The 13,580-nt window shown below is 43.6% G+C and overlaps 1 protein-coding gene across 5 annotated transcripts in view; it reads left to right on the top strand.

Annotated features, from left to right (window-relative positions):
- The window catches only part of arnt2 (aryl-hydrocarbon receptor nuclear translocator 2), a 369,880-nt gene that overhangs the window by 167,236 nt on the left and 189,064 nt on the right, over positions 1–13,580 (top strand). For all 5 annotated transcript variants that reach the window (XM_080214131.1, XM_080214130.1, XM_080214133.1 and 2 more), the window contains 2 exons: positions 2,000–2,065; positions 2,212–2,297. In XM_080214131.1, the coding sequence (XP_080070257.1) occupies positions 2,000–2,065; positions 2,212–2,297 (152 nt within the window). The remainder of the gene's footprint in view (positions 1–1,999; positions 2,066–2,211; positions 2,298–13,580) is intronic.

Genomic DNA, 13,580 nt, shown 5'->3' with positions numbered 1-13,580 from the left:
TACCCACCTTTGGTTATTCAGACTTCCTTCTTGTCAGCTTTCCATCTGCCACCCTCAATACTCTCCAATTTCAGCTGCCTGTATTTTGTCTGAAGCTGTGTCTTGCTCATCCATCAGCATGTCCTGATTGATTTACATTTATTCCAAATCCCCCTCACCACCAGTCACTGTGCAATCGATGTGAACCATTTGGCTTTGTGAATCCACCTCAATGACATTGCCCTGCTTTCTTGTCAGCCTTCTCATCCAGCCTTTGTCATCTCTTGTATGCTTGTTTTCTCTTCTCCTAGCCTTTTTCACACTCTCTTTGGATGTACAGCCTTTATCTCCATCTGGTTACATAGAAGATAGGAGCAGGAAGCAGCCATTGAGACTGCTCCGCCATTCATTAAGATCATGGCTGATCATCCAACTCAATAGCCTAATCCTGCTTTTTCCTCATAACCTTTGATCCCATTTGCCCCAAATGGTACATCCAGCCGCCTCTTGAATGCACTCAATGTTTTGGCATCAACTATTTCCAGTGGTAATGAATTCCACAGGCTCACCACTCTTTGGGTGAAGAAATGTCTCCTCATCTCCGTCCTAAATGGTTTACCCTGAACTCTCCGACTGTGACCCCTGGTTCTGGACTCCTCCACCATTGGGAACATCCTCCAAGCGTCAATCCTGTCGAGACATATTAGAATTTTATAAGTCTGTATGAGGTCCCCCCACATTCATCTTAACTCCAGCGAAAACAATCCTAACCTCATCGACCTCTCCTCATTTGTCAGTCCCGCCATCCCCAGAATCAGCCTGGTAAACCTTCACTGCACTCCCTCGAGAGCAAGAACATCCTTCCTCAGAAAAGGAGACCAAAACTGCACACAATACTCTAGGTGTGGCCTCATGAAGGCCCTATATAATTGCAACAACACATCCCTGCTCCTGTATCCAGAACCTCTAGTAAAGAAGGCCAACATGCCATTTGCCGCCTTTACTGTCTGCTGCACCTGCATGCTTACCTTCAATGACTGTGCACAAGGCCACCTAGGTCCTCTCTCCCAATTTATAGCCATTCAGGTAGTAGTCTGCCTCCTTTTTGCTTCCAAAGTGAATAACCTCACACTTTTCCAAATTATGCTGCATCTGCCATTGATTAGCCCACTCACCCAACCTATCCAGATCATTCTGAAGGGTCTCTGCATCCTCGTCACAGTTCACTCTCTTACCGAACTTGGTATCATCAGCAAACTTTGAGATGTTACGTTTTGTTCCCTCATCCAAATCATTAATATATATTGTGAATAGCTGGGGTCCCAGCACAGATCCCTGTGGCACCCCACTAGTTATTGCCTGCCAATTTGGAAAGCACCCATTAATTCCTACTCTCTGTTTCCTCTCTGCCATGATATGGAGATGCCGGTGTTGGACTGGAGTAAACACAGTAAGAAGTCTCACAGTAAGAAAGTGTTATGAGACTCCTCTCTGCCAACCAATTTTCTATCTATCTCAATATATTTCCTCCAATCCCATGCGCTTTAATCTTGCACGATAATCTCTTGTGCGGGACTTTGGTTGAACTCTGCTTCTCCACTTCAGTCCACCTTTTAAAAAATCTTCATTTACCTTTGACAGAGCAGTGAGTCATTCTTAATCTGTTTTCCTGACTTGACATTTGTATTCCATATGTCTATTTGTCAAACTCTGTAAAAGGTTCTATATAAATGCTAGTTTTAGTTGACTGCGAGTGTGCTGGGGAACATGGTAACTGCCTGGACTATTTTTGGTATATACTGTGTGGCACACAGTCCCACATATTTCACATATTTGGTCACGTTTTATCAAAAGCATGGCTCACTAATGCAAGTTGATCTTTTCTATTGGGCATAAGTAAAAAGTACTTGACCTCGTGGTTAAATCAGCGATAATTATACAGTTGGTCAGCCTAATGTACAGTAGGCTGGCCAACATTGCCAATATTTAACGTGTCTTAACTAATGGGCTTTTAATGCAGGTATGGAACAGCTCCCTTGGAACACCTCTCTTTGAGTAGACTGACTGTTCTTCGGAAGAGATACAGGTGATAACCTCATTCATTTAAATATTAACTATTCTTTTGCGGTCTGTGAATATTATTTGATTATATGTTTGTTATAACCCTTTCTATGTTTTTTTGTGGTTACTGATGTCAAATTAACTATTATTATGGCATTGATGTTTTCTTAGGAATGGTTTGGGACCAGTCAAGGAAGGCGAATCCCAGTATTCAGTAGTACACTGCACTGGATACATCAAAGCTTGGCCACCAGCAGGTAAATTAATACTATTAGAGGGGTAATTTAATTTCCCCTCCTGACCACTGCAACAGCTGACCTTTCTACAGATAGCATCACTAAAAGGTTCTTTTATCTTCAGGTGTTCAATTGCCCGTGGATATTGGTTCTGTAAAATTTACAGAAAAGGAAGTCTGCTATTGTGCTCACCCTTTGTTTTTCTCTTTTTCTCTCTTTAAAAGTGAGCAGAGGACAACCGAAAAAGCAATAAGGAGGCAGAAGGTGAAATATGAGTGTAAGCTAGCTGCTAATATAAAAGAAGATAGGAAGAGCTTTTTTCAATATATAAAAGGTAAGGGAGAGGCAGAAACAGCCATTGGACCACTGGAAAATGAAGCTGGAGAAGTAATAATAGGAAACAAAGCAATGGCAGAGGAACTGAATAGTTACTTTGCATCAGTCTTCACGGTGGAAGACACCAGTTGGATGCCAGAGCTCCAGGAGAATCAGGGGGCACAGGTGAGTGTAGTGGCCATCACTAAGGAGAAGGGTCTGGGGAAACTGAAGGTGGATAAATAACCTGGACCAGATGGACTACACTCCAGGATTCTAAAAGAGATAGCTGAGGAAATTGTGGAGGCATTGGTGTTGATCTTTCAGGAATCACTGGAGACGGGGAGGGTACCAGAGGACTGGAAAGTAGCTAATGTAACACCACTGTTTAAGAAAGGAGGGAGACAGCAAATGGGGAATTAGAGGTCAATTAGCCTGACTTCGGTCATTGACAAGATTTTAGAGTCCGTTATTAAAGATGACGTCGTGGAGTACTTGGAAGTGAATGATAAAGTAGGCCTGAGTCATCGTGGCTTTGTCAAGAGGAGGTCATATCTGACAAGTCTGTTAGGGTTCTTTGAGGAGATAACAAGGAAGTTAGCTAAAGGAGAGCTGGTTGATGTGATTTATTTAGATTTCCAGAAGCCTTTGACAAGGTGCCACGTAGGAGACTTTTAAATAAGTTAAGAGCCCATGGTGTTGAGGGTAAGATCCTGGTATAGATAAAGAATTGGCTGACTGGCAGAAGGCAGAGGGTGGGGATAAAGGGGTCTTTTTCAGAATGGCAGCCGTGACTAGTGATGTGTCTCAGGGGTCAGTACTGGAACTACAACTTTTCACAATATACATTAATGATTTGGAGGAAGGAACTGAAGACACTTGCTACGTTTGCAGATGATTCAAAGATATGTAGAGGGACTGGTAGTATTGAGGAAGCAAGGGGGCTGCAGAAGGACTTTGACAGGTTAGGAGAGTGGGCAAAGAAGTGACACATAGAATACAATGTCAAAAAGTGTGAGGTTATGCACTTTGGAAGGAGGAATGGAAGCATAGGCTATTTTCTAAATGGGAAAATGCTTAGGAAATCAGAAACATAAAGGGACTTGGGAGTCATTATTCAAGATTCCCTTAAGGTTAACATGCTGGTTCAGTCAGCAGTTAGGAAGGCAAATGCAATGTTCACATTCATGTCAAGAGGGCTAGAATGCAAGAGCAGTGATGTACTTCTGTGGCTATGTAAAGGTCTAGTCAGACCTCATTTGGAGTATTGCGAACAGCTTTGGACCCCATATCTAAGAAAGGATGTGTTGGCCTTGGAAAGGGTCCAGAGGAGATTCACACAAGAATGATCCTTGGAATGAAGAGCTTGTCATATGAAGAATGGTTGAGGACTCTGGGTCTGTGCTTGTTGGAGTTTAAAAGGATGAGGGGGGGATCTTATTGAAGCTTACAGGATACTGCGAGGCCTGGACAGAATGGACATAGGATGTTTCCCCTAGTGGGAAAAACTAGAACCAGAGGGCACAACCTCAAGCTAAAGGGTCAATCCTTCAAAACAGAGATGAGGAGGAATTTCTTCAGTCAGAGAATGGTGAATCTGTGAAACTCTTTGCCGCTGAAGGCTGTGGAGGCCAGTCATTGTGTCGGGAAAAGACAGGAAAATGGGGGTGCGAAAACTATCAGCCATGATTGAATGGCCGAGCAGACTCGATGGAACTAATTCTGCTCTTAAATCCTACTGTCTCCTCCTCCCAACCCCCATTTGTCATCCTTCACTTCAGTTTTTCCGTGATTCAATAGAGATATTCTAAATCATGAAGGGGCTGGTCAAACCAGAGAGGGAGAAACTGTTCCTGCTCATAAAAGCATTGAGAATGAGAGGGCACTGGTTTAAGGTGATTTGCAAAAGAAGTAAATGAGATGTGAGAAAAAGCTTTTGCACACAGCAAGTATTGGGGCCTGGGGCGCACTGCCTGGAAGTGTGTTGGGGACAGGGTCATTCAAGGAATTCCAGAAGGAATTAGATAATTATTTGAATAGGAACAATGTGCTGGTGTACAGGGGATTGGCACCAAGTCATGATGCTCATTTGGAGAGCTGGTGCAGTCACGATGGGCTGAATGTAAAATGTAGGTAAAATGTTAGAATCCGTCATCAAGGAGGAAATAGCGAGGCATCTTGAGGGGAATTGCTTGATAGAGCAGACGCAGCATGGTTTTGTTAAGGGGAAGTCGTGTCTGACAAATTTATTGGACTTCTATGAGGATGTGTCTAGGGCGGTGGATAGAGGAGAGCCGGTAGATGTGGTCTTTCTTGATTTTCAGAAGGCGTTTGACAAGGTACCTCACAAGAGGTTATTGCAGAAGGTAAGGGGGCATGGAGTTGGGGGTAGGGTGTTAGCTTGGATAGAGGATTGGTTGTCAAATAGGAGGCAGAGAGTGGGGGTTAATGGGTGCCATTCAGATTAGCGGTTAGTGACTAGTGGAGTGCCCCAGGGGTCGGTGCTGGGGCCTCAGCTATTTACCATTTATATAGATGATATGGAGGAGGGAACCGAGTGTATGGTGTCGGAATTTGCTGATGACACCAAGATTGGGGGAACGGCAAATTGCGCGGAGGGTGTGGAGAGTCTGCAGAAGGATCTAGATAGGCTGGGCGAATGGGCCAGGAAATGGCAAATGGAATTTAATGTTGGCAAGTGCGAGGTGGCCCACTTTGGTAGGAATAATGGTAGGAAGGACTATTTCTTACGTGGAGAAAAACTGCAGCAGGCGACGGTGCAGAGGGACCTCGGGGTCCTTGTGCATGAGTCGCAAAAACCCAGCCTGCAGGTGCAGCAGGTGGTCAGGAAGGCTAATGGGATGCTGGCCTTCATAGCGAAGGGGATTGAATATAAAAGTAGGGAGGTCTTGCTGCGGCTATATAGGGCATTGGTGAGGCCGCAGCTGGAGTACTGTGTGCAGTTTTGGGCGCCGTACTTATGCAAGGATATTTTGGCCTTGGAGGGAGTGCAGAGGAGGTTTACTAGGCTGATAGTGGAGTTGAGGGGGTTGAGCTATGAGGAGAGGCTGAAGAAACTAGGCTTGTACTCGTTAGAGTTTAGAAGAATGAGGGGAGATCTCATTGAGACATATAAGATGATGAATGGGATGGATAGGATAGAGGTGGAGAGACTCTTCCTGCTCAGAAAGGACAGTAGGACTAGGGGGCACAGCCTCAAGATAAAGTGGGGGGTGGTTTAGAGCGGAGTTGAGGAGGAAGTTCTTCACTCAAAGGGTGGTGAATCTCTGGAATTCTCTGCCCGTTGAGGTGGTGGAGGCTACCTCGCTAAATATTTTTAAGATGCGGGTTGATGGGTTTTTGATAAGCGAGGAGATTAAGGGTTATGGGGAGAGGGCGGGAATGTGGAACTGAGCCACGACAGATCAGCCATGATCTTATTGAATGGCGGGGCAGCCTCGAAGGGCTGGATGGCCTACTCCTGCTCCTATTTCTTATGTTCTTTATGTTCTGAATGGCCTCTTGCTGCACCGCAACAATTCTGTGATTTTTTTTAACCCTTCAACATTACTTGAGTTCTTGGCAACTCTTTCTCTCCTCCTCCTGGCAACTTTTCTCAGTCTTGTGGGAAGAGCGTAATTGAATGAGGGAGTTGGGTGGGAAGTGGCAGTAGATCAGTAGTTATGCCCATCCCAGTTTCCTATCTGGGCAGACCCTGTATCCTGCAAGTTAATATTCATTCCTGAGGTATGTTATTGAAAGATGATTTGTTCATCTTTCATTATTAAATTTGTGTATGTTTATATATGTTAACGCATAAAAATGAAGTATCTTTGCCACTTTGTGTCTAGCAACACCTTTTGGTATTTCCAGTTAATCTGACATTTCCTGTGAGTGACTTGTTAATGCAACTTAACCTGAAGTTCCAGAGTGTGCAACATACCTCTCTAGCAAAGACTTTCTTTTTCACATCAGAATTCTGGAGTAACATGATTCCATCTTCTGTTAAACGTAAACCAAGTTGTAAACCATAGCATTCCGTACTGAGCAACACTGAGCTTTTCTTTGAGGCAGTGTGGAATACTATTTGATGAAATATTGGGATTAATTTGTTGCTAGTATGTTCAGTTCATAAGATATAGAAGCAGAATTAGGTCATTTGGCCCATCAGATCCACTCTGCCTTTCGATCATGGCTGATCTGCTCCTCATCCTCATTGTCCTGCTTTTTTCCCATAACCCTTCAACCCCATTACCAATAAAAAGCTGTCTAACTCCTCCATAAATGTACTCACTGTTCCAGCATCCACCGCACTTTGGGGTAGTGAATTCCACAGATTCGCAACCCTTTGGGAGAAGTAGTTTCTCCTCAACTCTGTTTTAAATTTGCTGCCCCTTATCTTAAGACTATGATCTCTCACCCTAGAATGCTTCACAAGAGGAAGAAACTGCTCCACGTCTACTTTATCCATACCTTTTATCATCTTTTATATATCAGTTTGATTCCCCACATTCTTCTAAATTCCAGAGAGCATAAACTGTCCAATCTCTCGTCATACGACAAACCCCTCATCTCTGGACTCAATCTAGTGAACCTCCTCTGAACTGTCTCCAATGCCACTCCGTCTCTCCTCAAATAAGGGGAACAAAACTTTGCACAATGCCTTGTATGGATGCAACAATACTTCCTTACCTTTATATTCTATTCCTTGAGCTATAAATGCCAACATCCTGTTCGCTTTCTTTATTTTCTGCTGTACCTACATGCTAGTATTCCGTGACTCATGAACAAGGACCCAGATCCCTCTGCATCGGAGCACTCCAAAATCTCTCCCCATTTAGATGATAAGCCGTATTCCTATTTTTCTGACCAAAATGCATGACCTCACACTTATCCATATTAGATTCCATTTACCTACTCTCCTAACCTATCAATAACCAATTGTATGGTTCCTATTTCCTCACTGTCCTGCCTATTTTTGTGTCATCTGCAAATTTAGCTATAGAGCCTTCTATCCCTATATCCAATTTGTTAATATAGATTGTAGATAGCTGGGGCCCAAGGACCAAAACATGTGGTACACCACTAGTTACTTCCTGCCATCCAGAAAAAAATTGCGATTTATCCTGACTCTGTCTTCTGTCCATCAGCCAGTCACCTATCCAAGGTAATAAATTAACCCTAATCCCATGTGATCTAACCTTGTGAGTTAATGTTTTAACTTATCAAACGCCTTCCGGAAGTCCAGATATATTACAGGATCCCCATTATCCACTTTGCTTGTTACATAAGAACATAAGAAATAGAAGCAGGAGTCGGCCATCTAGCCCTTCGAGCCTGCCCCGCCATTCAATAAGATCATGGCTGATCTGAAGTGGCTCAGTTCCACTTTCCCGCTTTCTCCCCATAACCCTTAATTCCCTCGCCTACCAGAAACCTATCTACCTGTGACTTAAATATATTTAGCGAGGTAGCCTCCACCACTTCAACGGGCAGAGAATTCCAGAGACTCACCACCCTTTGAGTGAAGAAATTACATCTTCAAAGAACTCTAGCAAATTAGCCAAACATGATTTGCCCTTCATAAAACCATGCTGACTCTGTTAGATAGCGTTTTGACTTTTCAAATGTGTTGATATTGTTTCCTTGATAATTGATTCTAACACTTGCCCAACAACAGATATTAAACTAACTGGTCTGTAATTTCCCACATTTTGCCTCCCACCCTTCTTGAATAAGGGCATTACATTAGCATATTTCCAATCCACTGGAACCTTTCCCATGTCCAGGCAATTTTGGAATATTATAGCCAATGGATCCACTGTCTTCACTGCCAGTTCCTTTAATACCCTAGGATGTAGGCCATCAGGCCCTGAGGACATGCCTGCCCTCAATCCCAATAGTTTGCTGAGTACTTTTTCCTAAACAATGTTGTTTGTTCAAAGTTCTACCCTTTCTCTTGCCTCTGACTTGCCCGTTCCTATAGGAATGGTACTAATGTCCTCCACCATGAAAACTGAGGCAAAGTATTGATTTAACATCCCTGCCATTTCCGTGTTCCCCACTATTAACTTTCCAGTTTCATCTTCCAAGGACCAACATTCACCCTAGCGACTTTATTCCCTTTTATATACCTATGGAAGCTCTTGCTATCCTCCTTGAGATTTTGCGCTAGTTTTCTTTCGTAATTTACCTTAGCTCTCTTTAATACTTTTTTAGTATCCTTTTGTTTATGTTTGAAAGTTTCCCAGTCTTCCAGCCTGTCACTGGCCTTTGCAGTATGGTACACCGTAAGTTTTTGTCTTTATTTTGTCCTTGATCTCCTTGTTTAGCCATGGATGTTTTTTACCCCCCCCTTACCATCTTTCTTCCTCACTGGGATATATTTTAGTTGTGAGGTCTTAAGTATCTTCTTAAACGACTGTCACTGCTCATCCGCTGTCCTACCTTTTAGCCTTCCTGCCCATTCTACTCAGGCCAAATCTGTCCATGTGCCGATGTAATTTCCTTTGTTTAATTCCAGAACGCTAGTTTGGGGCTCCACATTCTCACCCCCAGACTGAGTTTTGAATTTGATCATATTATGATCACTACTTGCTCGAGGATCGTTAACTATGAGGTCACCAATTAGACCGTCCTCATTACACAATAACAAATCCAGACTAGCCTGCTCCCTGGTTGGTTCCACAACATACTGTTCCAAGAACCAATCTCTGATACATTCAATGAACTCTGCCTCCAAGCTCCCTGTGCCAATTTGATTCTTCCAATCTATGTGCATATTAAAATCAGTAAGAAGTCTCACAACACCAGGTTAAAGTCCAACAGGTTTATTTGGTAGTAAACCCCATAAGCTTTCGGAATGTTGTTCCTTCGTCAGGTGAGTGGAGACTATCCTCTCAAACAACACTTTAACCTGGTGTTGTGAGACTTCTTGCTGTGTTTACCCCAGTCCAACGCTGGCATCTCCACATAATATTAAAATCACCCATGATTATTGCCATACCTTTCTTGCACGCCCCCAGTATTATAGAACCCTACAGTGCAGAAAAAGGCCCTTTGGCCCATCGAGTCTGCACTGACCACCATCCCACCCAGGCCCTACCCCCATATCCCTACACATTTACCCACTAATCCCTCTAACCTATGCATCCCAGACACAAAGGGAGAATTTTAGCATGGCCAATCAACCTAACCTGCACATCTTTGGACTCTATATTATGCCTGACTGCGGAACTACTGCTTGGGGACCTATAGATTACTCCTACCAAGTACTACTTCCCTTTGCTGTTCCTTATTTCTACCCAGACTGATTCCACATCATTATTTCCCATGCTTATGTCATTTCTCATTACAGCACTGATCCCTTTCTTCACCAGCAAAGCTACATCACCTCCTTTTCCTTTCAGTCTATCTTTCCGAAATGCTGAATATCCTTGGATATTCAATTCCCAGTCCTGGTCTCCTTGTAACCATGCCCCAGTAATCACCACCAAATCATACCCTTTTGTTTCTATTTGTGCCAGTTATTCATTAATTTTGTTCTGAATGCTTAGATACAATGCTTTTAAATTTGTTCTACTGGTAAATTTCCTTACTCTTTTATAATTCCTTGGTGCATAAGGACACTCGTCCGTTCTGTCCCCCACTTTTGTTGTCTGGTAACCATCCACCACATTGCTAACCTCCACCTCCTTTCATTTGGATTTTCTAATTTACCCTATAACTGGATTCCACCCCACCCCCCCATTCAGTTTAAAGCCCTATTTACAGCCCTAGTTATGCGATTCGCTGGGACTTTGGTCCCAACATGATAACAATGAAGTCTGTCCCATGAATTCAAACCCATTTCTCCCACACCAATTTTTAAGCCATGCATTTACCTGCTTAATCATATTGACCCTGTGCCAATTAGCTCGTGGCTCAGGTAGTAATCCAGAGATTATTACCTTTCTGGTTCTGCTTTCTAATTTAGCCCCTAGCTGTTCATACTCCCTTAGCAGAATCTCTGCCTGTGTTTTATCTATATCGTTGGTGCCTATATGGACTACAACAACTGCATCTTTACCCTCTGACTCCAAGTTCAACGGCAGCCCAGATGAGATATCCTAAACCCGAGCACCAGGGAGTCAGCACAACCTTTGGCATTCTCGATCCTGGTCACAGAGACTAGTGTCTATGCCCCTAACAATATTACCTCCAATTACAGCTACTTTCTTTTCTCTTTCCCCACTTGAATGGCTCCATGCACCATGGTGCTATGGTCAGTTGGCTCATCATCCCTGTAGACCCCATTCTTGTTCACACAGGGAGCAAGAATTTCTAACTTGTTGGGCAAGGGCTGAGGCTACTCCCTGGATCCCTCTATCTGCCTCACTCACAGCCACACCCTCCTCTTCCTGACCACTGGCCAAATTCAAGCTGGTTAGTGTAAGGGATGTGATTGCCTCCTGAAGCACAGTGTCCAGGGGACTCTCCCCCTCACTGTCGCAGTGTTCGAAGCTCAGAATCCAACTCATCAACTCTGAGCTGGAGTTCCTCAAGCAACCAACACATACTTCAGACATGCTCACTGGGAGCCATGATGGGGTCCACCAGTTCCCACATCCTGCAGCAACAACATATCACCTGACCCTCCATCCTTAGTTTACTTATTTAGTTTTCAGTTTTGTCTTCAAAATTTTTAAACTTCTTTATGTCTGTTTATTATCTCAATCTAAATGCAACCTATAACCAGTAATTTAACACATGTAAATTTAGCAGATTCCCTATTAGCCAATCAAATCACAGCCTTTCTGTGGCATCACTTTTCAGTTCCCCCCCAGTTGAAACACTCAGAATCAGAATCTCTTCCCTCCTCAGCTTGCTGTCTGGCTCGCCCACGCTCAACTCCACTCCTGAAGTCAGTCACCAGCCAATCACTTACCTGCTGGCTGTGACGTCATGGTTTGATTTCTTTCTAGCTCTCATTTGCCCTCGAGCCTTCCTCGTAGGTCTGCCTCTCTGCTGCTACCGAAAATTGGGCAGCACAGTAGCATAGTGGTTAACACTTTGCTTCACAGCTCCAGGGGCCTGGGTTCGATTCCTGGCTTGGGTCACTGTCTGTGTGGAATTTGCACATTCTCCTCGTGTCTGCATTGGTTTCCTCCGGGTACTCCAGTTTCCTCCCACAGTCCAAAGATGTGCAGGTTAGGTTGATTGGCCGTGCTAAAATTGACCCTTAGTGTCCTGAGATGTGTAGGTTGAGGGATTAGCAGGTAAATATGTAGGGACAAGGGAGTAGGGCCTGGATGGGATTGTGGTCGGTGCAAAGTCGATGGGCCAAATGGCCTCTTTTTGCACTGTAGGGTTGCTATGATTTCCATGAAAATGAGCACCTCTTTTCCCATAGCACCAAATTCCCATGCAGCTCCAAATTCCTGATACCCTCACTCTGGCTGAAATCTCACTCTGGCTGCAGACTCTCCCACTGGTGTGTGCAGGCTCATTGCTCAGGGACTGCACATAAATTCCATATGCATCACAGAATCAATTCTATCGTCAAAGATTTTTCGGGGTTGAGTTAAGACTATGGCAAGGGTTATTATCCATTAATTTCAGTCATTCCTAAATTACGTAGACCACAAACTGTTTATGGGCTTTTTGCTTCTGAATTGCTATTCACCCTCATCAAATGGGTATTTTGTGGCTTTCATGTTCTTGGAAACTTGGATTCTTAAAGATATAATTGATAGTTTGGAATAGTTTTGATTGTGTCTTAGTACAGCACTGTGGGAGTGTTATTTTGTTGATTTGTCTTTAGGATAGAATGTTAATCTGAAAAGTCTGTCCTTTCCAGGAACAAATCCTGTGATCTTATTGAAAGAGCAGTAGGGAGTTCTCCTAGTGCCCTGGTCAGTGTTCACCCCTCATTAATTTCCCTGCGATAGACTGCCTGCGCATTACCTTCTTGCTGTTTGTGAGACCTTGCCGTGAAATGAATTGGTTGCACTTGTCTCCAGTGTATGTTGGTGACTACAATTCAAATTTCTTCACAGACTGTGAGGTGTTTTGCAATAGTTCTGAGGTTATGAAATGCAAGTTCTTTGCCCTTCATACTGCAATTTGTTAATGATCTCTTTTTCCTTACTTTCTGTTATAATTTGCTACTTTTTGGCTCCTCGTATAGCAACTTTGCTTCTGTAACACGGCAATTATTTCAGTCGCAATGACTACACTATTCTATTGAAGCTGATAGTGACTTGTGGATTGTGTGAAGAAGAGGAGTGTGGTACCCGAGAGTAGTGGTTAAGGTGCTAGAATGTTATTCAAGAAGTTCAGTGCAAAACCCACCACAACAGGATATGAATGTAGGAGCAAGAACAGAAGAAATAGGAATTGGAGCAGGAGAAGGTTTTATGGCCTGCTCTATAAAATTGAGATCAATAAATAGTAAAAAATAACCAAGGCTATTTAAAAATTTGGTATCTTTGGCGGTCCAGTGGCACAGTAGTTAGCACTGCTGCCCGAGAGCTCCAGGGACCTGCATTCAATTCCAGCCTTGGGTGACTGTGTGGAGTTTGCATGTTCTCCCCGTGTCTGCAGGGGGTTTTCTTCGCGTGCTCCAGTTCCTTCCGCAGTCGGAAGTATGTGCTGATTAGATGCATTGGCCATGCTAAATTCTCCCTCAGTGTACCCAAATAGGTGCCAAGCACAGCGACTCAGGGATTTCACAGGAACTTCATTGCAGTGTGAATGTATGTCTAGTGGTGACACCAATAAATAAAAAACTTAAAAAAACATTCTTCCTTTGTCTGAGCAGGTTTCTTCTGGGTGCTTCCCACAGTCAAAAGGTATGCAGGTTAGATTGATTGTCCAAGCTAAATTGCCCCTTAGTGTCCCAAGATGTGCATCTTTAGGGGGATTAGTAGGGTAACTATGTGGGATTACAGGAATAGGGCCTGGATAAGCTGCTGTATTGAGAGTCGGTACAAACTTGATGGGCCAAAT

The sequence above is a fragment of the Carcharhinus amblyrhynchos genome, chromosome 28 (genome assembly GCF_965287045.1).
Source record: "Carcharhinus amblyrhynchos chromosome 28, sCarAmb.v2.hapA, whole genome shotgun sequence".
NCBI lineage: Eukaryota > Metazoa > Chordata > Chondrichthyes > Carcharhiniformes > Carcharhinidae > Carcharhinus > Carcharhinus amblyrhynchos.
Note: the sequence above shows the minus strand (reverse complement) of the source record. Positions and strands in the feature narration are given on the sequence as shown.